Here is a 26,607-nt window from a genome sequence, read left to right on the forward strand (position 1 = left end):
GGTTCCGTAACCCACAGTGAGCCTGACCCTCCCACATGATCAAGATGGTTTCTCACAGACGAGGTCACAGACCAGTCTGACCTGGACAGTTCTCAACTGAGACTCCAGGCTGTATTAAACGTCAACTGAAGCTGAGCTGGGACAAACTTTTACTGAAGGAAAAACTGGACTGGCTGGGTGGTGCACACCTTTAATTTCAGCACTTAGGAGACAGAGGCAGGAAGAACTCTTGTGAGTTCTTGGCAAAACTGGATAGCTGGATTGTAGCCACTTGGACCACACACAGCAAGTAGAACACACGAGTCTTCTTCTGTGCACAGAGCAGCTGTCATAGTTTGTAAACTTCACTGAACAAAGCACAGATGAACTTAATTAAATGAAAAATGTTCTGAGCATATTTCTCTTTATTCTCAGACATTGCTGTTTAGAAATAAAATGGAAATCACTTTATTTTTTTCTTTTGTTTTTGAGGCAGGGTTTCATTATGTAGCCCTGGCTGGCCTGGGACTTGCTACATATGGAAATTTCCTGGGTGGCCCGGGAAATACAGAGATCCACCTGCTTCTGCCTACCAGTGCTAGGATTAAAGGCCTGGGCTAGCCTGTCTGGCAGAAAACACTACTGTGTTAGTTGGCAACTAATTTTTTTTTTGATTGCCAGAAGGTTAAGACATAGACTTGAAAGGCAGAGTTCCATTCATAACAAATTATAACTTTTGGGTTATTTCTAAAATCTGGTTCTAAATGAAGTAGAAATAATTCATGAAGCAGAAATTTATCAAAAAATATATATACAGTGGGAAATCTATTCCCTAAGACTGGTTTTATGATTTTAGTTACTGGAAAGATTTAGATAAAAAACCATGTTAACCTCTCTAATGGTTTAATTACTTAAAAAGAAAATATTCATAAAAATCAAACCCTAGATATTAATATTGCATAGCCACAGGAGGGAAGGTTTTTCAAGTCTCCTAGAATTAGTTCTCTGACATGGTTGACTGCTCCATGGTAGCCATTTCTAACTTTGTATTTCTGGGTGTGGGAAGATGCCCTGGTGACCATGACGGGAGCAGGATTGGAGACAGGGTCGCTGCTGCTCCAATTAGGGTGCTGGAAGGTGACAATTCCTATGTGGAGTTCAAAGAGTAAAGACGGAACATATGCAGATGCTGCAAATTCAGAGAGGCTAGGGGATAAATATCAATGTTCTAGAAGCAAATTTACAGACTAATTCTAATCTCATATCATGAATAAGGAAGCCATAAAATGTTGATGTGACTTTCCTTCTCGATCACTGTGTGTTCATAGCAACAAAAATTAACAAGCTAGGATCATATGGGTCCACAGCTATCCCCATCCACACACCCAATTTCACCAGAGAGTGTTGAGACAAGCCCTTACCATAAAGCCACTGCTAGACAGACTACCCATATTTCCCTCTGTCCCAGATGCCACTGGGTTTAAAAGAAAGCCTATCAACATCTGCACTCCTGCTCACTTTACTGAAGCGTGCTCGACATTTACACTGGACAATGTAGTGTTATGATATCCACTTATACTGTGAAATGGTTATTAGACAATATTCAGAGTTCAAATTTTCAGTTGCATAAAATTTTGAGTTTTCTTACTTAAATAAGAATCCTGAACAGAGATCACACGCTGCAACCAGCTTTGTCTTTCCAGCTTTAGCTGGTGCATTTCCACTGCTTGTAAATTCATTTTTTAAAGGTGTGCCAGTGGTGATTTCTAAATTCTGCAACTTTGTGTTTATATTATCACCACATTCCACTGTCTGTTGTGAGGGTTGATATTTAGAATGCACAAACTCATGCTGCCCAGAAAACAAAATACAAAAAGCTCTTATTAGTGACTTAGTAAACAAAACGGAACATTGATAATTCTATTAATTTTTTTTAACTTATTGGTCAATTTAATTCTTGTCTAATTTATTTATAGCTTACAATGTTTATTCTGATAAAAATAATTCAAAACAATCTTTTTAGTGCCGATGAAAAGGCTCAAGCAGGTAAAGGTGCTTAGTGACTCCAGTTCCATTCTTGGAACCCAGGGAAAGGTGGAAAGAGAGAGCCAACTCCACATATGCCTCCATAATGAAAATTAGAAAATTAAAAAGCCAGAACAATCCTTATAGATGTAAACAGAACAGTTACAATATTTTAAGCTTCTATCTCTGCAGTCTCTTCTGATGCCTCTTACTTCTGAATCCTAGACCTCCACAGCGCAAGTGCCCCTAGACACTTGGGCATCAGGACAGTGCAGGATCACAATGGGCTTCCATGAGTTTAACATACATTTCTAGACAGACACTTTGCTGGAGAATAATTTGGCAATATTTATTAGGAGTAACTAAAATGTCCATACCCTTTGATTTGTAAGTGAATTCTTAATTCTACGAATTTACAGTGCGGGTGGGAGTAATCGGAGATGAATACTAATCCAGCAAAAACTGACACCTAAAGCCATCTATTCCCGGGCAGGAACGCCTTCCGAGAAATGCTCACCTGCTGCTTCAGCACCAGGTTCTTCACGCCTTCCATCACAAACTGTGACCCTGTGTTCATGACTCGCGATAAGAGTCTGGTAGGGAGAAAGACAAAGAAGACACACTGAGTTTCGGCCGCTGTACAGTTTGCTCCTCCAACAGTGGTGGCCGAGCACAGGCCCCGGGCTGCTCACCCTGCTGTACCTTACTTCCGTAAACAACACTGTGGGCATTCCGCTTCTACGGATATTGCTGCTGCAGTTTTACTTAATAAAATGGTGTTAAATAATAATTAAAACTATATAAAACTTTATATAAACAATATAAACATTCATTGCTTATCCTCATTCATAGATTTTGGTAAATTATAATTTGAGAATCTTCCACCTTTCTGATTGTTTTTGATTTAAAGACATGATGCTGGCAAATCTATTTTTTAAAATTATAGGAATTATTTTCCTTTCTGTTATCCTGCCCTTTCTCCCCTGTGTTACTAAGAGGAACAGGATGGAAATCCTCCATTAACAGAAATAAGAGAAGTGACCAGGATGGCATGCATGGCTCTGAAGGGACATCCTTTCTGCAGGCACCTCCGTGAGTGGGGCGGCAGGGTTCAGGACAACCTGTATAGTGACCTCCAGAGGGGAGGGCAGCTGAAACCATTAAAACTAGATAAATCGTTTCCTCTGGGCTTCATACTTTATTCCAGATTCAAAAATAAATTAGAAATTTGAAATATGTGTGATACAGAAAAGAGTAGCCACAATTGCCTTGTTCAGCAAATTGGAAAACCACACGAATACTACAGCGGTCTCTAAGACTGTGGTTCTCAACCTTCCTAATGCTGTAACCCTTTAATACAGTTCCTCATGTTGTGGTTACCCCCAATCACAAAATTATTTTGTTGCTACTTCCTAACTGCAATTTTGATAATTATGATTTGATATGCAGGATATATATGGGAACCTTGTGAAAGGGTCATTGACCCCCCAAAGGGGTTTTGACCCATGGGTTGAGAGCTGCCCTAGGGTGAGGAGTCATTCCCCAGCCCGCAGGACTACATTTGTCATGGTTAGGTATTGAGCAACTAGCTTTAAAAATCTATGCTATGGCTATCAATAGCAATACAAAATAGTTTGAGCCTTGCAGTTTCTAAAACCGAAAGATGTGACAGAAACATATGAAACCAATACCATGTGAAAGACATCCCCTTACATCTTAAAGAGAGAATGAAAACTACTCAAGCAAGTCTGAAGGAAATTTTCTGGAAGGTGGCAGATACTGTGATTTTAAGACATGAATGTTTGGAGTACGAAGGACCAACATCATCAGCATACTTACCCCATTGGTTTAGTGGTGGTGCTACCATAGCTGGCGGGAGTTGAGGCCATCTTGGCAAAAGCCCTATGAAACAAGGAGGTTTATACTTACAAGTGGACAGAGTTATCATTTGGCATCTTGGCATTAAAAGATTTACTGGCTAACTTCTAAGATGTGCAGATTTTTTTAAAAAATTATTATTTTTCAACTAGTTATATTACAGCCATCATTCAAACAGTGAGATTCCCTAAAACATGCCAGTGCGGGCTGGGTGCAGCTCAGCAGCAGAACACCACAGCAGGTACCAGGCCCAGGGTCCCAGCAGCAGCACTGCAGGAACAAGCAGGAGCCAGAAGTGAAGCCTTTTCAACAGCTAAGCTCAGCTCACTGCCGGGCAGCACACACTCCTGCTCCCTGCAGACCCCTGCTCAGGCTGTCCTTTGGGGAGTTCAGGAGAAGAAATGCCACATTTCCTCTAGGGACTCAGCTCACAGCCCACTCCATCAGTCACTACATAGAGATATGCTCCCTCCGGTTACATTACAAACCACGCAGTTTTACATGTAACTGCACATGGTTATATATTTTCAAGTTTTTCTAAAAAGTTTAGAATCTCTCTTAAGTATGATTGGGGAAACTAAAAATTGGAGGAAAAGAGAGCACTTAGGTGTACTTTAAAAATATGCCTTCCTCCAAGAATGTTTTCACATTTCTCTACACAATTTGCAAATACCGGATGTTCCCCTAAGACTCTCGGCACTGCGAGGAAAGCAGCGGCAAGATGCTGATGTATGTTCTTCCCATTACACATGTGCACAAAATGCAACACGGATGAGTAACACGAGAGGCAGCATCCTTTTGCAATCCTGTCTATTACATTCTATTAGCACACTACACACTTTATATCAACATATCTTTTTCATGGCTCTTAGCTACTTCATATGCTCTGCATAAGAAGGTGGGCAGAGCCCAAAGGATGTTTTAAGAGTGAAAAAAAGAAGGAATCACTAACAACGTAGTAGCTAAAATGCTAAAAATGTTCGCCTTCTGTCCTGACAAAGTCTAGCAGTAACAAGACAGAAATCCAAAGTAAATGCAAAGCTTTCAGTTTAGTTCACGAATGGGGCCATAAACAAAGCTATAAACAGAAAACGTCAGGGAGCTTTCTCTACTAGAACCTAACCAGGAGGAGGGTGGAGCACTCTAACAACACCAGCTTCAGGGGCCCTCTAGGTGATGGACTGCTGGAGCAAGCAGTATAAGACGCGAGGCTGCAACGCCGACTCAGCAAAAAGTGCGGCTGTACAAACATCACCTACTCTCTGGACAGTGACATTATGTAGCCCAGGCTGGCCACGTCCCTGACATGGGACTCAGTCTCCTGAGTGCTGGAACTACAGGCTGTAGTTCCATGATTTATGGAATAAATACAATTTTCCTTTTCTTTAAAAAATATTTATTACTGTTTCATGTGCATGTACGCTATGGTAAACGCATGGAATCAAAAGACAACTTGGCGGAGTCAGGCCTCCCTTTCTTCCTTTAAGAGGGTTTCGGAACTGAACTCAGGTCACCAGGTTCACATTACAGAGCCTGGACCTGCTGAGCCATTTTGCTGACTCAGTTTTGCTTTATATCTTTCTCAATTTCCTAAAATTTTATTTGTTTACAACTGGAAAGTAAACAAATGTTACAAATTAGAGATTAAACATATTTTAACTGCATGAAACAATTGTCTTTCCCACAATAACTCTGAACACTGTTTAGTAAACTTCACATTTAACAAAAAAAGGAACAATGACACACTGCGCCACAGTCAACTATTTTGATCTATTTTTTGCTTTTTCTATTGCAAGAATATGGTCAAATAGAAGAAAAGTTCAAAATGTCACCGAAAGCATGGATAATAAAGGACACTCCACAGCCCCCTCTAGAGAAAAACCACTGTTAAGAACCTGGTGTGTTTCTTTTGCTATGCGCAATGGAGACTATCAATCTATTTTCTGAAAAGTGATGCAAAAAAAAACATTTTGAAGGCAATGCTTGTTGTAGAGATTTGAAAGGAAAAGCAGCCAAAGGAAAGAGATGCACTTGGAGCTACAGGCAGGTGCATGCATTTCAGCTACACGACCAAGTGTATGCGTGTGTGAACACATACAGGTGGGTCACTCTGTACAAATGTCAACCCAATTTTGGCTCAGATGCACCTACCCAGAAGTTTTTTCTGCTAAGCAAAGGCAGCCATTGGCTAAGGTCTTATCACTCAGTTTGACTGTCTGAATCATTCAGTATCGTTAACATCATTCTTTCATTTGAGTATTAACTGTTCCTTTAACACATGTAAATTCAATGACAGTGCAGGTCCTCCCATTAAGCTCCCAATTAGGAAACAGCATCCTTTGGCATTCATGAGGTTTGGTTCCAGGATCCTCAAAATGGTTCCAATCATTAAGTCTTCTATCATGATTTTCAGTTATCCAGTTGGATTCTATCTTATAAGATTGGACAGTCCAGGTCTTGCTATGTAAATACCCCATGTTGCTACTGACCTTGTGATGAATCACCCCCCTTGGCCTCCCAGATGCTGGGATTACAGGAGTGCTTCATAATCCACGTGAACCATGCCAGCCTAAAGTACCGTCATTATATACCCAGTTCACTGCTGGACACTTAGGTTGTTTTTCACTGCTAAAATTTTATAGTTCCAATAACTTCTTTGGATAAATCCTTAAAAGTGGTAGGGGGTCAAAACCTTTTACAGCATTCTGGAAAATCATCAAAATTTATATTCCTACTAGCAGATTATAAATGCACCAATTTTTCCATTTCCTTGGCACAATGTTTTTTAAATTTGGTATTGCCCTAGTTGCTAGTTAGTAGTTTTGAGACATTGGATCAAAAAGATTTCAGTCTCTGACTTTCTCAACACATCAATCAGTAAAGAAAGTATAGAGCTTGTCCCAGGATAAAAGGTGTCCCTATTTTATGTGGCTGTAAGCTGTGCATATGGCGGGCCAGACAAGGAAATGCTATGCACTAGACATAAGAAGTCACCATGACACTGTTCAGCCTTATTACCAGCATTCCTACTTTCTTGGGAACAAAATTTGAATTATGACCTTAAGTAACAGGAAAGGAAAAGGAGCCACAACTTACTTCCACTGTTTGATATACTGTAAAGGGCTAAGGTTGCATCCTGCATCTGTTAAAGCCTTCTTATACTGCTCCAAATCAGCCTGCAACAAGAAAAGAACTCTGATAAACACCACACTTCCACAGAAAACTGCGTTTGCTGTTACTTGAGTAATCAAGATTGTAATAAAAAGGCATGAGTTTAGATGCCAGGCACCCACACCAGGTGGAGCTGTACTGTAAATGACTACCCAAGTGAGTATCTGGATCACAAGTCACAGAAGAGAAGGTAGCCTTATAAGTGTTAAGTATGATATTCCATCATGCTGCAGGAGTTCATCACTTTTTTTCCTCTACTGCTAAAATGGACTTCCTCTCTTCAGGACAAGCTCTAAAGAAGTGATTCAATTTGGCCAAAAATATTTCAAATCAGAAATATCGAGAGCGACACAGCCTGAGAGGGTCTGGCCTCAGGCTTCTCTTCTCATTTTCACTGTAGGACTCAGAGTCATGGCTGAAGAACTGCTGTCCTCTCATTTTAAATGGTTTCTTCCTCCCCGAGTCTCTCTATCCCCTGATGAGCACATCCAGTTGAGTTTGTGTAAGTTAACGGAGCCTAGCACCATAGTGACTCCACTACAGAAAGGAAGTGAGGACTGCATGTGTTCTTGTGTCTGAGTGTGGGGCGCAGAGACTGAAGTCAGCTGCTTCTTCAGTCACTCCTTGCCTTCTTTGAGACAGGGTCTCTCACTGAACTGCGAGGCATGGAGTCAGCTTGACTGGCGGCCAGCAGGCCCCAGGGATCCTCCTGTTTTCCCATCCCCCGTGCGGGGATTGCAGGTGCACACCTGGCTTCTCTTAAAACATGGATGCTAGGATCAGATTCAGGGCCTCACGCCTGCATGATAAGCAAGCATACTATACTATGACCAAGCCATCTCGCAGGCCCGCCAAGGGAAAACTTTTAAGCTCACCATTCACCAGAGATCTTACTTTCTTTGCATTTTCAGGACAATTAAGCTGATATTGGTAATCATGATGTAAGCCTCTTAATGATCACCAGAGTTTATGAAAGTCTTTACTAAAAATCAGGTAGTCTGATTAAATCTCTATTAGGTTTGGAAAAAATATCCTTAAAATATTAGAAATAGGACATCAGAGTCTAAAAAACAGATAAACCTTCACTGATGAGCAAGCTGTTTCTAGAACAGTCTGCAGCAAAGCAAAAGGGCCCTACGTAAACACTGATTTAACATGCTAGTAATATTTTGAAGCTTTGTAACTTAATAACAAACTGGTACTAAGAATTCTCTCAATGGTATCTTGGAGGTTCTTATGCTTGCAGTTCATTGTGCAAAGCTACAGTTGGTTAACATAAGGAAGAATCCATGGTCTCCAATCCACTTTCCTTTACAGAACTACGTCTAGAACAGGGTATGCTATGTTAACAGTCACTAGTTTAAATCAATCTAAATAGTATAAAATTATAAGAAGCCAACCTTCAGAAAAGCCCAGCAAACTGGACTAATTAGTTTGAAACAGTTATATTTCAGAAGAATTTTGAGCACTTAAAAGTGGTCAGGTACTTCCCAAGTGGTGACAAAAATATTGATATAAAATTCTGCAGTAAACAGAATCTGCCTTAATAATTTTTTTTTTAAAATAAATGATCCTTCATTTCTATTTTGAAACTAGCTGGCAACTGCAAACTTCCTCTCAGCAGTGTCAGTGGACATACCTCAGAAGGTGCTTGCTGCGTGCTTATATAATAGATAAGAAACAGCCTCATCTTGTCTTCCGGAGTTCCCGCTACATGAGAAGGGAAATGAAAAAAGACTTATAATTGTGATTATTGTGCATTATAATTAAAACTCAGAAGAACTTTAAAAGTCAAGGCATGTAGAAATACAATAAAACAAAATGTGGTTCTTATTCCACTGAGATGAAGCAGGAAGTACTAAGACTCAAGCATGTGAGACTCAACAGGGGAAAGGTGGGTTAGCGGAGTCACCACAGAAACACCTCCTTGATCTCCCAACTGCCTAGAGGCGAAGATTATCCTCAGGCATAAACTACAAAAGCAAAGAAGGGATACAGACAGGGTAAGCCTGCAATTATAATCATCATCTTTTCAGACGGCAAGGAAGGTTTGCACGTTACCCCAGGATACCTGGGAAGTAGGGCTGTCTGGGTCAGAGGCATCGCCGCCCTAGGTGTATGGTTATGAGATCTGCTGGTTAAATGAAATCATCTAGCTGAGCCCAAAGTCTTATTTCCTAAACCTGTGCTCTCCGAGGAGACTTATTTTACTACAAGGTTCATGAAAAGCACACTTTTATATTAGAATATGAAATGGAATATATTTACAAGATAATAGTAAAACTAGATTTAACTGTGACAGCCGATGAATCATAGAGAGTCATGGGATTTAGAATCCAGACACTCTTCAATTTATCTTTAGTTTCCGGATGTGAGCGCTTAGCGGCAGATTTAGTTAAGTTCTTAGGTTTATACCATCCTGGTATATTTCATTACCAACAGCGCTAAATAAGATTACCTAATGAGGTATTTACTATGGTTCTTTATTGTAAAATTTCTACTTCTCCCTTTATAATTAACAAGTATGTGTAGGGACGTACTATGGTTTGAATGTGAAATGTCCCAAGCAAGCACATGTACTAGGGTACCAGTTGCCAGCTGATAGGCCTTTGAGAGCAACTGACCCAACAGACTCACAAAATGCGGCACCACTGGGAAATGATGCGAAGCAGGAGGTGGTCTAACTGGAGGAAGCAGGTCACTGGGATATGGTGTCTAGAGACACTGCTCTTTTAGCTTGGTGGCCATCGAGTGAGCTCTTCTGCTCTACCACCAGTGACTAGCCATGACGCTCAGTGTCACCTCAAGTCCAGAGCAACGGAACCAAGACCTCTGAAACCTTCCCTCCTCTTAAACTGTTTCAGGCATGTGTCACAGTGACAAAGTCTCATTAATAAACACAGTGCTCTAAAACTATGTAAACATCCTATAAAATTTCAATTATGTCACCTCTTTTTTCTATATGGAATCACGGTTTCCTTTTTATCCTGTGAGCTCTAACCCATGAGTTATTATTATCTTTATACTTTGATGATCAAATGGTCATGATCTGCAGCCTCTTTTTTTTGGTTGTTGTTATTTGTTTCCTGGCACAACAAATGTTCTACTCCTTTTTCTATCTCCCCTACTCGCTCCTTCTGAGCTGGGTCCCAGTGGAAAATGTTATTTGCTAGCCAGAATCTAATCGGGGGTGCAGCTGCTCCCAGCCCCTCCTGACTGGCAAGGCCCAGGATTCCCCGTCTCTTCCTCCAGCACTAGGAGGATAGGCTATGCTGAGCCCCAAGCTGCTCAGACCGTCGGCTGGGATGGCAAGCACTCCAGCCTGTGAGCTGTCTTCTCAGAAGCACGCCACACTGCTTGTAAAAGCGTACTTCCCGAACATTTAAAGTAGAACTCAGTTTTAGTTACTTTTTTCCCATGATATTCTCTGGGACAAACCAAAATGAAGTAGAAAACAACCCCTGAAGATGTTGTTTTCAATTTCATTCATTCAAATCTTCCTGGAAAGAGTAGAAACTGATAGCCGTCTATATCACATTAAAGACTTAAGTACAAAGTATTTACAAATACTACCAAAGAAAAACTATATTAGAAATAATTTTTCCATTTTAAGAACTGCTATGTTGAAAATTTTCAGTATAAAAATAGCTCATTTAATTACCTTGTAATTAGAACTGACTGATACAGTAATTCTACCTGAATTTTGTCTGGACTGAAATGCTACATTCATCCCTAGCTCAAATTTATGACACATACCATCAGGGTCAGATATGACGTCTAGGAGGGATTTATCCAGAGTAGTCTTGCTCATTATTTTTTCTTCATATTCAAAATATACATCCAGTTTTCTTGCCTGTTTCAAAATAAACATTAGGTAAAAATATAGTAAAAATATAGTAAGAGTCTTCTGTTAACAAATTTCTATTTCTTATGATCAAATATATAAGCAAATGTTTATTTAAACATAGTTTAGTTTCTTATTTTTGGCTGTGAGTTTACTTTTGTAGCATGGGGATCCACACATTCAACCTAACCGGGCAGAAAGGTAGCCTACTTATATTATTTCTAGTGTTTGTTCAACAAGCAAGATCCCTTATTGTCATGTCTTTTTGTTTATATTGTTTTTGAGCTGAGTTCTGAAGTGATTTGGAGACTCATGATTAGTTGTTTTCAGTTGGATCATCCCAGGGCACAACAGAACAGAGCCATCTGAAGAGAGGTAGATCAAGGAATGGATTGCACGTGTGAGCATCAGGAAGCAGTAAAGGCAGTGGAACACAAGGCCATAGTTTTAAAGTCCTGAAGCACTCACACAGTTAAATTAAAAATGGGGCTGACAAGACGGCTCCTTGGCTAAAGGTGCTTACTATCAAGCCTGGTGACTCCCACAGGAGAGCTGGTGTCTGACACGAGTTCTCTAAGCTTCACACGTGGTCTGTGGCACATAATGCACACATAAACATACAGCGTTGTGTAAAACGACAACACAGAGAAGTAATCCCTGGGAAGGCCCGTCTCTCAATTATCACTTTGCACTGCTCCTAAAAGTATTCATTTTCCCCCCATATTTTTCAGCTTGTTGAATAAAATTAATCCTCTCTTCGTTACTTCACTTTTCTCAGGACAGAGAGTAGTATAATTGAAGAAAATTCCCGTCAGAAAGGTTTTCTAAAAAGCATTACTTTATGACACATTATAAAACTACCACTTAGCCAACATGGTGATTGCATGCCTTTGATTTCAGCACTAGAGAGGCAGAGACGGTAGATGTCAGTGAGCCTGAAGCCAGCCCTGTCTACACAACCTGTTCCAGGCCAACCAGGCTACATAGTGAAACACTGCCTTTATATATATATATATTTGTGTGTGTGTATGATATATATATATATATATATATATATATATATATATATATATATAATCTTACATTGTGTCTTTACTTACATTGTTTAGTGTAAGAACGCAGTATTTAGTGCTATTCACATTTATGGATTTCATGTGGCTGTTCTGTGAGGCAACTTTAATGGCCAAGATATGACATTAAAATACAATTTAATGAGAGCAGTCCCATGATTTATTAAGGTAGTATGGTCTAAGTTTATAGTCTTCCAATTATTCTTAAACTAAGAACAGGAATTTGGGTCCCTAAGGTAGAAAGAGTGCCTATTCTTTAAATAATAATAACAGATTTTCAGTAAGGCCCTTAACAGAAGTTAGGTAACAGAAGTTGAAGTTAGACATTCTTCGTTGGGCTTGACTTTCTAGAAATGCGCTGTCTTACTTGAGAACAATAATAAATATTAATTATTGATACTGTTTTATGAAAACATATAAACTGCTAAGGCTTTCAGAAACTGTGTGGTTTAAATATATTCAAGCAATGTATTGAACACTTAAAGATAAACCTAGAAAATGAAGAGAAAATCACAACCTAAGCAGAAGACCTGGGGAAAAACAAACAAGAAATGAAGACAAAAAGCATAGGAGCTAAAAGCTAATTCTTTGAAAAGACCAATTAAACTGATGTTCCTATAGTCATATACAAGAAATCCAAGAAAGTGGACAGATTCCTAAAACCAGAAATGATAAAGAAAAGGTTATTCTCAGGGATCAATAACATTAAGGAGATAAAAATGAATTTTGAACAACTGTGTACCCACAAACTCAAAAAGATATAACCTACCAAAACTCATTTAAGGAGAAAGGGGTACTAAGCATATGTCTATCTCTATTTTTTTAATATACTGAAAATTAGTTGCCTTCAAAAACTGGAAACACCGGACTCTGAAGGGAACACTAGTATACTACTAAATTCGACTAAACATTTACAAAATAACAACATCAAAAACTGCGACATAAAATTCAAAGCAACCAACTAAACAAACAAACATACAAACAAAAAAACAAATTTCTGTAGTCTTTTCTAAAAAAACAGGACGGTAGTGATGAGAAGGTCCAGAGCAAGTTTAAGACACATGGTCCCTTCTGCCCCCACCTGAAGAAACTGCACAGAGCATTGTTTTCAACAGCTGCCCTGTTGCTATTTTACTTATAAATATGTATGTGTATCTACAAATGCACACACACACACATTTAGATTACAGTTGCTTTATATATCCCCTTTGTTCATTTTCTAGGGCAGGACACAAGGAAACTCATCTCTTTAGAAGTCCTAGCCATCCCCTATAATCCATGTTTCAGTGGAACATAAAAGGCACCCCAGCTGGATAAGGACTGGGGAAATATTCTCAATGAAGTTTACTAATCTTCTGAGGGCTTAAGTGGCGCTAGTAGTTCACTTTGATCTAATAAAGAATTACTGTTGAATGCTCATTTATTTTACAGACTCTGTATTTTAAAGCTCTGAGTGATGGTTTTCTTTGTTAACACACATGGCTCTCCTTCTTCCTGATGGCTGATCAACCAGTTTACTTGCATACGAGTCTTTTAAATATAAAAGCATGCTAGTTCTTTAGTGACAAATTAGCTTCTAGCCTAAGATGCCGTTCTAAAGAATCAACAACCCTAGACAAAGCACTTTCCTAAAAGCATAGGGTCATTCAGGTAGAATTGCTTAGGCCAGGAGTGATGGCATAGTAAACTATCTTACACAGACACCCTCCACTGGCACAAATGCATCCAAATCATAGCGAGAAAAGACAACCACAGGGCCACCACATGCAAAGTGTACTTTACGTGGCACCGTTTTCTTATAGTTTTCTACTTCAAGCTTATTTTCAGAATCTCCACCTCTCCCTCAACACACTTGCCATTGGAACCACACATCACATGACTCCATCATAATGAAAGCCTTACCTTTTGGACTTCCTATTCTATCACTGTCTCCTCAGTAAAGCCCAGCAGGCTCCAGGTCCTCAAACATACCCATTACTTTACAGCTCTTACTCCTTCTGCCTAGAATGGCCATCTCTGAGATCTCCACTAACTGGCTGCTTCTAGTGATCCAGAACTCCATCAAGGCTGACTTACTTCCTTAACCACTTAACCTCAGACCTGGCCTGACAGTTGCTCTTTGTTGTCTCTTATTCGTCTTCTTTGCTGTTCTAAGATCACTTCTTGACATCTTTTTTCCATGATATTTACTTTATTTTCATTGTAATATAAACTCTATTAGAAGGAAGAAATTGTTCTAAAACCAGAAGCTCTAGCCTGGCCTACTACTGTTAAAGAGTATATTCATAAAGACACGTGGTGGAAGAATACATCTGTGAAGAGATAAAAAGTCAGATTTCCTATAGGTACAATTAGCTATTTGGGGTCATGCAACCTAGTTTAGTAGCAGGAGTAGAGCTTGGCATTTTATTGATCTTATAGCTAAGAGAAGTCAGAAAATAATAAACATTAATAAACTTTTGAGAATGAAACAAATTGTAACTAAAGAAAAATATGGGAACAGTGTTAAGCCTCAAAGTATTCACAGAACTATAAACAAATGTCACACTACCTAAATTTTTTTTAAATATTTATTTTTATTTTATGTGCATGAGTGTTTGCCTATATGTATGCCTGTGTACTACTTGTGTGCCCTCAGTAGCCAGGAGAGGGCATCAGATCCCAGGATCTGAAGTTACATATGGTTGTGACCTACACCATGCTGGGGGCTGGGAACCTCTGCCACAGCAACAAGTGCTCTTAAGTGAGTCATCTCTCCAGCCCCTAGAATTTACTGTATAGTCAGAAGTGTTTGTTGAATGGACCATACATAGAGTTTTAATTTTATAACTATACTTTATTAGATATACAGCAGAATCTATGTTGCATTAGCTCAGGAAGTTAACTTTTTACTTTCTGTCTTATACTGAGCCAGGAGAAAAGAACAACTCTCCCCTGGTTGTACACAGTGTGGATCTCTGCAGCAGACAATGGCCTCACTGAAACAGGTGGAAAAAGTTTTTCCAGTTAATAGAGGAGCAACATACAGAAGTGAAGACACTAACAGAAACACTGACTTCACAATTACAGTTCATATCTATGAGAATGTGAAAAATACTGAGTATCAATAATATCAAAGTGTCAGCTGAACAGAAATTATACAGGCTCAATTCCATACTGCACAATGTCCATTGTCTGTGTATCAATTATTTTCTAGTGCTTTTTGGCTTTTTAAATGATTAACAAATAAAATGTCTAAGTCCCTTCTCAAAATAAAAACAAAACCAATCAAGGTACTTTCTGCACCTCTGGTGAGAAGCACTGCGCTGTTCGCCTGCACTACGAGAGACAGTTTGCCAGCCTCGGGCAAGGGCCTGGAGATTTAAACACACACATACAGAAACAGAGACATGGTCATCCTTGAAACAAGAATGCCCCCTTTACTGTGTTCAGGCCATGCCCATGCTCTCGGGATTTTCAGCTGCAGACTCATCAGAACCCATTCCCCAGCCATCAGGGTCTCCTGCTCAGAGCAGAGGAAAACAAGTTGTTGACAGGAATTCAGGGTCTGGTGGTCTGCAGTCCCCAACACGGCACATCCTCTCATCTTCCAGTGTTTCAAATGCGTCACACGGAGTGGAAAGCCAAGCCCTCAAGTCTGTCTGTCTGGCCACAGGATTTAACTGGATGTCTTGAGAACTAACAACAGCAGAATACTGAAGAACTCAAGCAAGCTCATGTGTGGTAACTATAAGTAAGGAAAGAGCTATGAAGACAATACTGAAAAGCTCCAATGTATTTGTTTCAAGTCACTGTCTTATCAGAGTAAGCAAAGTGTTTTAAGTTAACAGACGTCTAAAGCCAAAAACTTCAGAATCAAGTTACACAAATGAGTCATGTAATTAGTGTACTTTAGTGTATTTTAAGCAGTATCATATCAAAAAGGATTCCTATGCTGGCCACTGGAGTGCATAGTCTCAGTACCTGGGAGGTGAAGTCAGGGAGATCAGGAGTTTGAGGCTGATATGAATTAAGATGTGATATGCCCATAAAGATACTATGAACTTATCAGATATCATATATAAAAGAGGATATAAAATTTCATGTTATAAACAGAATGTATGTTGAAATACTAATATTATGGACATTATGGTTATGTACAATATACTAAAATAAATTTTCCTTATTTTGCCCTTTTAATGTGACTATTAGAAAAATCTAAAATGACACTGGCAGCTGATATTATATTATGGTTAGAAACACTGCTTTAGACACTGACCCTCGGTCCCTGATGACAGGAAGGGAAGTAACAGCGTGAACACAACAGGAAAGGATATACTAAGGCTGAGGTCAGCCCGAGTCACACTGTGAAACCATGCCCAATACAAAGAACAACCACCAATGCAGAATTAAAATCTGCACTGCCGATGGTTAGATCCACGGCTGTTTATTACCAGTAAGAACAGACAATGTAGAGCTAGTATTGCGATTCTGCAGCCCAACCACTAGTTAGTAAAGTGGTCTTCCTGGTTCTGAGGTTCCCTCATTTGCAGAACACGAACACAGCCCTGCTGCCTCCTGTAATTATACCTTACAATGTTAAGAGACGCTCAATGAGACATGAACAGATATCAGTGGATTGTGGAGGGAAAAAGTTACATTTACCTTTATGTGTTCTAAAACAGCAGTGGCAACATTTGTATGGAGATCAATAAGTCTTTTTTTTTCAAGGAGTTCTGGCAAAGAACTATAAGTTACAAAAAATCGAAAATTAACCACAAAATTTCTAAGAAAGTAACACAGACCTCAACAAAACCCCTGACTGGTGCTCATGAGGAAACTCAGAACACTGAACCAAAGTGACAAGTTAAGATGTCCACTCAACTAGAGCCCCGGCTTGATCCCAGGCCATACACATCACTCTAGTAACACAGGTGAACACTAGCTTACAATAGCCTGCTGCCAACTCATTACTTCTACAGCTGCACATTCTGCTTCCAACATTTCGGGGTTTAGAATAAAATGAAATTAATAGAAACATGCTTTTACCTATAGTTCTAAAAGTATTGAAAACCTGTTCCAACTGAATTAATAGTGGTAGCAATAGCAAAAATAACAATGACTGATTCCACTCATTACTAATTCTGTTTTCCTAGTAAAATTACCTGAGTTGGAAATTGCTAACTATTCACAGAGGCAGTTTCTCTACTGTAGCTGCAAGGAACAGAGTTCAGCTTAAATGTGCTCAAAGCCTTCATGTCTTCAGACTCCGAGGCGCAGCTGCTGTTGCCTACTGTTTCCTATTGTGGAAGTTATTCACAATTTTTATCTTCCAAAGTAAAGCCCACCATGGGGAAGACTGCAAAGGGGACACATGCGCTCACCTGACAGCTGATGTGAGCTTGGCAGTGTTATCTGAGAGCATGCTGATGGCTCCCTCGTCCTCTCCTTCTAGACCCTGTGAAGGGAGGAAAAAGCTCTTAGAACTGTACCATCACCAGGCCCAAGCAGAAAAGTCAACACACAACAAAGATAATGATAAAGACAAGTAATAATAAATTGGGCCACCTGCATGAACAGTATCCTTTTGGGGGTGTAAGCACACCCGTTTTGACAACTACAGAAAGGTTCTAGTGGCCACAAGTTTAGCAGGAGCGTGCAAAGGATCAGCTGGCACTGCCAAACAGGAAATGCCAGACGCTGGCTGCCGAGACACAGGACTCAGGCTCACAGCTGAATTCTGTTCACAGTAGGGAAGAACAAACAACCCTGGTGTACACATCTCTAAAAGTAATATTACTTGTATTATTTCAAATCACAACTCATGCCTTAAAATACAGTTTCTTCTTAATATTTGTTTTTGAAAAAGAATATTAAGGCTGGTGTGGCAGCTTAGGCAGGACTGCCATGAGTCTGAGGCTACTCTGTGCTACGGTGGGGCAGTCCCTCAAAAACATCACCCTTGAGTAGATGATGACTATCTTGTTATTCAGGTAATAAATGGCCTTGAACTTTTCCGAAGGAGAAGGAAGTGAACACTTTTGCTAACCTCCTGAAGCTGTCCTTCCTCCACCTTTGCTCCAGGATGCAAACGGGATCTTACCATAATGCTCTTCAGCCGTTTCACCTCATCCTCCTGGGCTCTGTACGATTCTAGCTCTTGCTGGACTGATTCTGCAACTTCTGGGAAGGGGCTGAAACGACATTGCACTAGATTAACTGTCAGACAGTAAAAGATTCATGTTTTGCAAGTGTATTTTGAAATACATACAAGAGTATTACTTTAAAAGCACATAGTTTTGAATATATTTTATATCTAACTTGCGTAGAAAACAGCGAACATAAAGTTATGTAATTTTAAGTTTGTATCAAGATCAGAAGTCTAAACAAACTTAAATTTTACTTCCCGTCTTCTCATTAATGAAATCACATTTTCTCTTCAACTATATATTGTTTAAACAAAATATATCTTATTATTTAAGTACAGGACTGAAATCAAAGGAAGACAAGTATATTTAAGCATTAAATAAACACGGCTACTGAAATTAGCAGTATCAGAGGACTACTCAAGTGTAATTCTAAAAACAGCACCCTTAGTTCAGCGCTCTAAGTGTGCTCCGGTGAAGAACACGCCTAACTCTCCACACTCTCTGAAGGCCTCTCTGATGATATGCCACCATAGCGCAGAAAACAGACACCAATTCTAAAGTAAAGATACTACTTAAAAATTTTACTAGTATCTCAAACTACTGCAGTCAAAAAAAGAGACAGTAACAGCTTCCTGCTGAGAAGCCAAATCCTTGTTACAGTCACATGGCTTTCTTTACATTTTTTTAAGTTTTAAGTAAAAAGAAAAAAAAACCCATAAACATATAAAACCCTCCAGCATGTTAAAGTACAGCTATATTCTACTCTCTTTAAATACAATGGACGATGAGGCCACAAAGCACACAGATCAAGGACAGAGACACACCTGTGTCTTTACAGACACACATTTAAAATACTTGCAAAACCATTAATGAAAAACATTGTGTTATTTCTTTTCTTTTTGTTTATTTCTTTTTTTTTTTTTTTTTCTCAAGACAGGGTTTCTCTGTAGCTTTGGTGCCTGCCCTGGAACTAGCTCTTGTAGACCAGACTGGCCTCGAACTCACAGAGATCCACCTACTTGCCTCTGCCTCCCGAGGGCTGGGATTAAAGGCATGCGCCACCACCGCCCAGCTCATTGTGTTATTTCTTAGAGAAATAATTTTCTTTGTTTAGAACCTCTCTGGACACAACGGCAACCAGGTAATTTTTACAGCATTTACTGACCCATAAGGTACTTGAGAAGGACATAATAATGGGATGTCCACACTGGTCTACACCATGAAGCAAATTGTGGTAATCTTGTCACTCCTTGATTTTTTTTTCCTATGACTGAATAAATCTCTGGACTTCAGACACAGGTTCGGCCTCCCCGTGTATACAGGATGGGGTTAGTATGAGGGACAACATGAACAAAAAGGAAAAATAAGGCCCCAAAGTTTTTCTATCATACAATCAAATGAAAGACAGGTCCGTGTGTCAGGCTCAAGGTCAGAAAGACCTGTGCAGTGTTCAGGGTGAGCGTCTGAAGAGACGTGGTCCTACCAACATCTAAGGAAGCCAGAGGAATCAAGAAAATGTTTTCTTTACGGTTGAGTATGTTTCCAGCATGTAGAACACAGGATGTTTTCATCATCCATTCATCTACTGGTGGATGTGTAATCTCGTGTTTCCCTGCTGCTGTGGCTGCTGTATGGATAACAGGGACGCAGAGGGTCTTTGTGGTAGGAATGGAATCATTTGGGTATGAATCTGGAGTAGTACAGCTCGGCATATGGGAGTTCATTTGTTTCTTCAGTTTTGATTCATGATCAAAGTAAAATATGAGAGAACAATGATGACTTTCGTAACAACTTATTATTCTTTCATACATAGTATCTGTGAAAAAGCACTGGTATTCAAAATTCTCTAAATACATCCCGAGTTAAAAAGAAAAAAAGAAAAGAAAGAAATGGAGCAATATTGACACTCATCAATGAGATGATTTAAAAAAAAAAATCACTGATTGTGTTGACTGCGTCCTAGGTCAGGCAGCGATTCAGTTCTGTTTAAAGAATAAACATTTTAATTACTAATATTTCTCATTTACCTTCCTTTATGTTTCTGCCAAAATTTATCAACTGGAGTTAAATCATAAGACTTCTTGTTTTTCCTCTTTGGTCTAGCACCAGCTGGAGAATTTTCCATTCCTGCAGATTCTTCCAAATTTACTCTGTTTAAGTGGAAGTCCTAGGAAACAGTAAACTAGTTTAAAATAACTGTCTTCTGAGTCTAAGAGCCACAACTCTTCCTAGACAAGGAAAACAACCAGTCATGCTGGCCTTCCCAGTATTTCCACACACAACACAGACTAAGGTTTCACAGGTGCCCTTCCAGCCCTCGTCCATCCACAGATGCCCACTGTTCATGAGTTTAATGGAAGCAATCAAAATCTCAAACACAGAGAAAAGTTCTATTAAGTTTCTCCAAGAAAAACATAGACTTCTTTATAGAGAACATTTCCTTTAAGAATAGAATTACATTGCAAGTGCATCCTTTGTATCTCCTTTGTCAGTTACAAACACATTTCATAACATTCCCTCATATTTGGTTATGTTTTTATAGCTATGATTATGTTTTTAAAAGGTTAAAACACGGGCTGGAGAGATGGCTCAGCAGTTAAGAGCATTGCCTGCTCTTCCAAAGGTTCTGAGTTCAATTCCCGGCAACCACATGGTGGCTCACAACCATCTGCAATGAGGTCTGGTGCCCTCTTCTGGCCTGTAGACATACACACAGACAGAATATTGTATACATAATAAGTAAATATAAAAAAAGGTTAAAACACAATAAAGGTTAAAGCTACAAGAATAATTGTGCCTCTTTTCACATAAATCCTAAGAGTGGGTCGGACTAGCAGTGTCTACATTTCTCTGCTCTGGGCTAATTTTACTTAATAGCTCCCCCCCCCAGCCCGCTTTATTTTCCAAAATTCATCCACACAACAGGTAAAACTAAAGTAACTCTCTGCTACCCTCTCTTCCCCTTTCACACTATGCCTGTAACTTCTTTCAAATCTTAGGGTCCACTTTGTTCAACAGCAGTGAGTTAAGAGATAAAACGTGGTTTGATACAAAATGTCCCCCACAAGCTCATATATCTGAATGCTTAGTCCCTGGCTAGTGGTTCTGCTTTGTCAGACTGTGAAACATTGGGGGGATAAGGTCAAGATGCTGAAGGAAGTGGGTCCACCCGTGGCTACAGCTTCAGTTCCTTCTGTTTCCTGGATGCTGACACGATGCAGCAAGCAGATGCCATGGCAGGAGCTGGTCCTGTCACCTTCACTGCCTCCATGGACTATACCCCCTCAAACCACAAGCCAAATAAATCCTCCCCTTGTATGGGCTGGGGAGAGAGGTAAAACAAAACATGGCTATTTGAAGGTAACAGAAAGAATGGTGAGCAGAAGGGAAATATCAGGTATTACTGTGATGCAGTTACCTTGGTTTTGAAGTAGCAATGATTTTTCTAGGTTTGAGCAAGTTAAGTAGACTGAGCACAATTTAACCTCTTCTAGATAAAACAGCCATCGGTGCTGACTTGGGATCCTCAAGGGCACTTTCTCACTTTTACAAATTGATTCTTCACCACAGCTTATTGAAGCCTTACTGTCCTTCTGATACAAAGGAAGGGTGAAATAAAGATGCCTAAACTGCCAGGCAGAGAGACATGTCTATTTTCTCTTAAATAAATCACAGAATCAACTAAGCAGCCTTCTCTTACTGCTACATGAAATCCATCAAAGAGAGGGACCACATACAATAGCTTCCTTGCATACAGAAGGTGTTATTCTCGGGACTGTACTGTACCAGTTAAATATCCTTACCAGAACCCTTACAAGTCATACAAACTCCAGCCACACAACTGTCTATCACAGAGCACAGGTGCTCGAAGTCAGATCCTTTACTATAAAGGCTAGAAAGAGTGACAATGAATGCCCAGGATGAAAAAGAGGAATGAACTGTTGGCCGGTTGGTGGCAGTGCATGCCTTTAATCCCAGCACTCAGGAAGCAGAGGCAGAAGGATCTCTGTAAGTTCAACACCAGGCTGGGCTTCTAAGACAGGGCTGCTACACAGAGAAATCCTGCCTCAAAAAACAAAAGAATATAGTTTTACATTTCAACCTTTAATCGATTTTTGAAAGACTACCCACATGACAAGTTCAAGAACAACTAGGGACTGGTTTAAATTCTTCTCAGTTTCCCACTCTAATATTTAATCTGCACTTTGCATAAGAGTCATCCACACAGAGTAAAGTAGAAATAGCACACTCTGAACACTCCAACAGTGAATAAACATGAAGAGTTGCATGTGAGAAGCACAGCTTTTGAAAGTCACCCCTGAAAACAGCAGGGGCCCGTCTTTAAGCAGCTAAGCTTTGTTGCCTGAACTTCCAGTGAGCACTATGCCCACGGCAGCGCACAGCGCACTCAAGCACAGGCGCCTGGTTAGGAAGAGGCTGCTCTAAGAACGTGAGAGCACACTCGTACTGGAGACAGAGAGAGCATCTCACACACAGGACCAGGGGACGAACGATGCCAAGAGTTCTGAGAGGTAACACAACAGCAGAAAGAACATTTCCACTGCTTACATAACAGCAAGGCAAATAAAAAAGCTCATTTTCATCTCCAAAACTGGGAGGCTAAAATAATTTGTACTCTACTCAATCATACAAAAGAAACAACACTTGGACACCAACATCAAAAAGACCAACACAATTGGTTTGTAACACAACAGAAGTTAAGCTGTTTCCACTGGCAGATCTGAAAGGCTAGACAATGGTGCCTCAAAATTACCAGATATAAATAAACCCCTCAAGGAAGTGCCAAAAACCACCGAGAAGCCTTCAGTGACCTTGTCCTCTCTCACAAACTAAGGAAATCTATCTCTACAGCCAAAGACAGCTCATATGAACAAAATTATAGATGACTCCTATGTATTCAGAGCTAAGATTTATATCCACATGTAACAAAAGCAAAGAAGAACACAAATAATTTTTATTTTGGAAAGAATTTATGACTTTTTTTTGTTGTTCGAGACAGCATTTCTCTGTAGCTGTTCTGGAACTGAATTTACAACTTTTTAACCTTAAATGCCATTACTGAATAACTAGTTCACTAAATATCTGATGTACTTTGGAGTCAAAAGAAAAATTTCAACAACCAAAGGTTTCATACTAAAAACAGCAGCTCCCACGGAGAGACCCCTAACTTGCCCCTACTAACCGATGATCGGGAAGTACAGTACCGGAAGAGAAAACACAGGCTTCCTGGTCATGGTGGAAGTGGACACAACACAGGCATGTGAGGCAGCATCTAAGAGCTCCGTGTCTACAAGGCTCTGGCTCCTACCCTGGCGCTGCCTGCTAGGACAGAAGAAATGTGTCGCCCATGAGCCTAAGAACTCCATGTGCTCAGCTCCCCAGAGAGGGATGTCATTTGGGGACCAGGCGCCACCCTTTGGAAAGGAAACGATGATTCACGTGCAGAGTGGGTGAGCGCCTCTCCTGCAAACCAGCTATTCCTTCAGACAAGATGTACTAGTTACATAAAAGCTGAATTCTGTCATTTTTTTCCAAAGGCAGTGAAAAGAGAAGAGACAATCTCCAAAAAATTAAACAGGTGAACACATGAGGTTTTCAATCTCACGGCAACATTTACAAGAGCTTCCGCTGATTCTTGAAAGATTAAAGCATCATCCAAAGAACAAAATCTTCAAAGGTCTTTCCCCAAACTAAGTCCAGTGAGGATAAACTTTAGACACCAAGTTCTAGCAGAAGGAAGGCTGTGCACATTCACACTGTTCTGTGCTGTGTGACTCGGGGACACAAATACCTCATGTCACTTCAGAACAAATGCATCCACGTTACAGAAGTTGAGTTTCCAGATAAAGTTATATAAATATCTATCTACAACCACACTCTTCTCTTGAATAAGCAGAGAAAACAATATCAGAATAATGATATGAAGGTTTTAAGCTATTTTGTAACTTAAAATTATTATTATTGTTATGTTATTTCTCAGATTTTAAATTGTCTTACAACTGAAATTCATGTAGTTTATTTTTATAAAAGCCATATAAGTTTTCCTTGGCTCAAATCAGCTTGTCAAATAAAACTCAAGCAAAACAACATACTCAAAAGAAAGAAAAAATGAGATCACACTGATGTTTTGAAAATGTACACAAAACCAATGGTTGCCTAATGTAATGTTACAAGATTCATATTTCTGCAGTAAGTCATTCTTCACTCTCAGAATGAGAAACACTGTAAGATGTGATCTTTCTCACCACTGAAAATGTCTACAAGCAAAGATACCCAGGAGAAGTAATAGACCCAGCACATGACATGATGCTCTTTAAATAGGAACCATGGCTTCTCGAGAAATGACGGCAGGTAGGCTTGAGACAGAAAACGGACATAATGGACAGGAAATGCTGACGGTTGAAAACCAGGACACTGTCAGATAATAGGGCCATGTTGAAAAGATGCCCTGGCCAAATAGAGAACGAAGGTGCGATAATGTGAATATCAAAATGAATGATTATAATTAGATGGTAACATCTCAAGTATAAAAATCCATTATCTCATAAAATCTAACAACACTTCTTCTTCTGCAGATTGCTAAGGCATGAATTCATTTTCTAAACTGGCAAGTAAAGGAACAGACTCAACATTTCTTTTCAGCAGTTAGTAAGGAAATGTATTTAAGCCTATCATCTGTTAAGAGATAGAGATGGCAACACTAGACAGAGGCAGGGGGATCTGAGTCTGAGGCCAGCCTCGTCTACACAGTGAGTTCCAGCACAGCCAAGGCTGAGACAGAGAAACCCTGTCTCGAAAAACAGAGAGAGAGAGAGAGAGAGAGAGAGAGAGAGAGAGAGAGAGAGAGAGAGAGAAAGAGAGACAGATATAAAGAGGGCGCTACAGATGGAATGCTCACATTAGCGGTCTCCAACAACAGAGCCTTAACTAAGCCACTGGGGTCTGAATAGTGATTAGGATGGTGAGCACAATCTAGTTAGTTCAGAATCCAAGGTATCTTGTGTCAGCAGTGTCTCCAGGGAGCCTGCTCACTCTTAAGAGTTCCTCATAACCCTAGGATCTAAGAACTGGATGGACCCTATGCCATAGATACACTGCTGGCAATATGAAGATATTTGGCAACTTTAATTAAGAGGCATTTTATTCAGTCTTAAAACTTATGATAAAGAAGTATACTGTACAATACTATTGTCCCAAGTGAAATAAAATACCTGGAATGCAGTTAGTCAGAACTGAGATGTGATAAATTATTAAAATAATCTGAATTTAAAGAATTTCATAAATAAAGGAGGAAATAAAAAATATTAATGTTAAATTAATTGTGTTTTGAAAGCTAAAATTTGTATTGGTAAGATTATATAAAACATAATCTTAAAATAAATTTCAGCTATTTATTTTTATCTTTTTAGTGGGACTACTAGAAAACCACAAATTTACATTGGCAGCTGATAATATATTGATTATAAAGTATTGTTTTAGAACTATAAAACCTTGGTCAATGATGACAAGTAGGGAGAGGAAATAAACGCAGAAAATAATGAGATCAGCATGGTTCCAGCACTTAGGAGACTGAGGCAGGAGGATTTCCAAGAGTTCAATGCCAGCGAGGACGAAGGCCATGACTCAAAACAGGGATAGGAAAATTTAATTAAAGAAAAAAATTAATTAAAAGTAAAAAAAAAAACCACGTTTGTAAAATGCTTTATTATCACATACAGATAACTCTTACATGATATTTCTAAGCAACTAGGAAATAAGAGGAGCAAAACAGCAATAAAACAAATTTAACAATGTTTTCACCAAGTGATTAGAAGACAGAAACGGCACAGAAAGTTAGATCAGGAGCGGTGTGTAAAAGGTGAGAACAAAGCTCTGTTAAAGAGAAGCTGCCATGCTGAATCCTGCCCCTGCTGACCCTGGTGAGCACTTGCCCAGGACGACAGCCACATCCACCCGCCAAGTGCTGAGGCTCAACGAACCCCCAACTGCCTAATCATTTATCTGGGTCTTATATTCTCACAAAGGGAAGGGATATTACAAAGATTTTTTTGTCTTAAGAGTATATTTCCCATTAAAAAAATTAAATTTAAAAACTAGCCATTTTAACATGCAGGGAAGCTGTCTCAATTACCACAGTTGTTTCCAAGATCTAATATATAAATAATTATCAGTGGCTTAGGTTATTCCAGACAAACAGAAATGATTAAAAAAAAAAATCAAACTTAAACTCTGCAAAGTAGAAGTTTTACTCCATCTTGTGGAGACAATGGGTATTAATTATTAAGACTTCTGAAAACTCTGAAGAAAATTACAAAGTGAGTAGTTTTTAAAAAAAATTCAATAAATAAGAGTCCCTCCAAGCCGCCATGGTGTTCTGTTGGGTCAGTCTTATCTTTCTGAGTTTTCCTTCTTTTCTATCTCCCAGCAGATGCCAGCCAGAGCCCAAGTGCTTTTTCTGATACAGGGGCTCACCATCACGTGGCTGGCACCA

At 39.5% G+C, this 26,607-nt stretch overlaps 1 protein-coding gene across 2 annotated transcripts in view; it reads right to left on the bottom strand.

Annotated features, from left to right (window-relative positions):
• Scfd1 (sec1 family domain containing 1) overlaps positions 1 to 26,607 on the bottom strand; it is a 62,154-nt gene that overhangs the window by 12,624 nt on the left and 22,923 nt on the right. For both annotated transcript variants that reach the window (XR_012907727.1, XM_075948170.1), the window contains exons 11-19: positions 20,123 to 20,262; positions 18,050 to 18,140; positions 17,331 to 17,404; positions 16,612 to 16,693; positions 10,810 to 10,906; positions 8,693 to 8,763; positions 6,979 to 7,058; positions 3,844 to 3,906; positions 2,522 to 2,597 (exon numbers count right to left, since the gene is read on the bottom strand). Coding sequence is in view for 1 of the 2 variants with exons in the window: in XM_075948170.1 (XP_075804285.1) it covers positions 2,522 to 2,597; positions 3,844 to 3,906; positions 6,979 to 7,058; positions 8,693 to 8,763; positions 10,810 to 10,906; positions 16,612 to 16,693; positions 17,331 to 17,404; positions 18,050 to 18,140; positions 20,123 to 20,262 (774 nt within the window). In the remaining variant the exon portion in view is untranslated. The remainder of the gene's footprint in view (positions 1 to 2,521; positions 2,598 to 3,843; positions 3,907 to 6,978; positions 7,059 to 8,692; positions 8,764 to 10,809; positions 10,907 to 16,611; positions 16,694 to 17,330; positions 17,405 to 18,049; positions 18,141 to 20,122; positions 20,263 to 26,607) is intronic.

Source organism: Microtus pennsylvanicus, chromosome 14, assembly GCF_037038515.1.
Source record: "Microtus pennsylvanicus isolate mMicPen1 chromosome 14, mMicPen1.hap1, whole genome shotgun sequence".
NCBI classification, from domain to species: Eukaryota; Metazoa; Chordata; class Mammalia; order Rodentia; family Cricetidae; genus Microtus; species Microtus pennsylvanicus.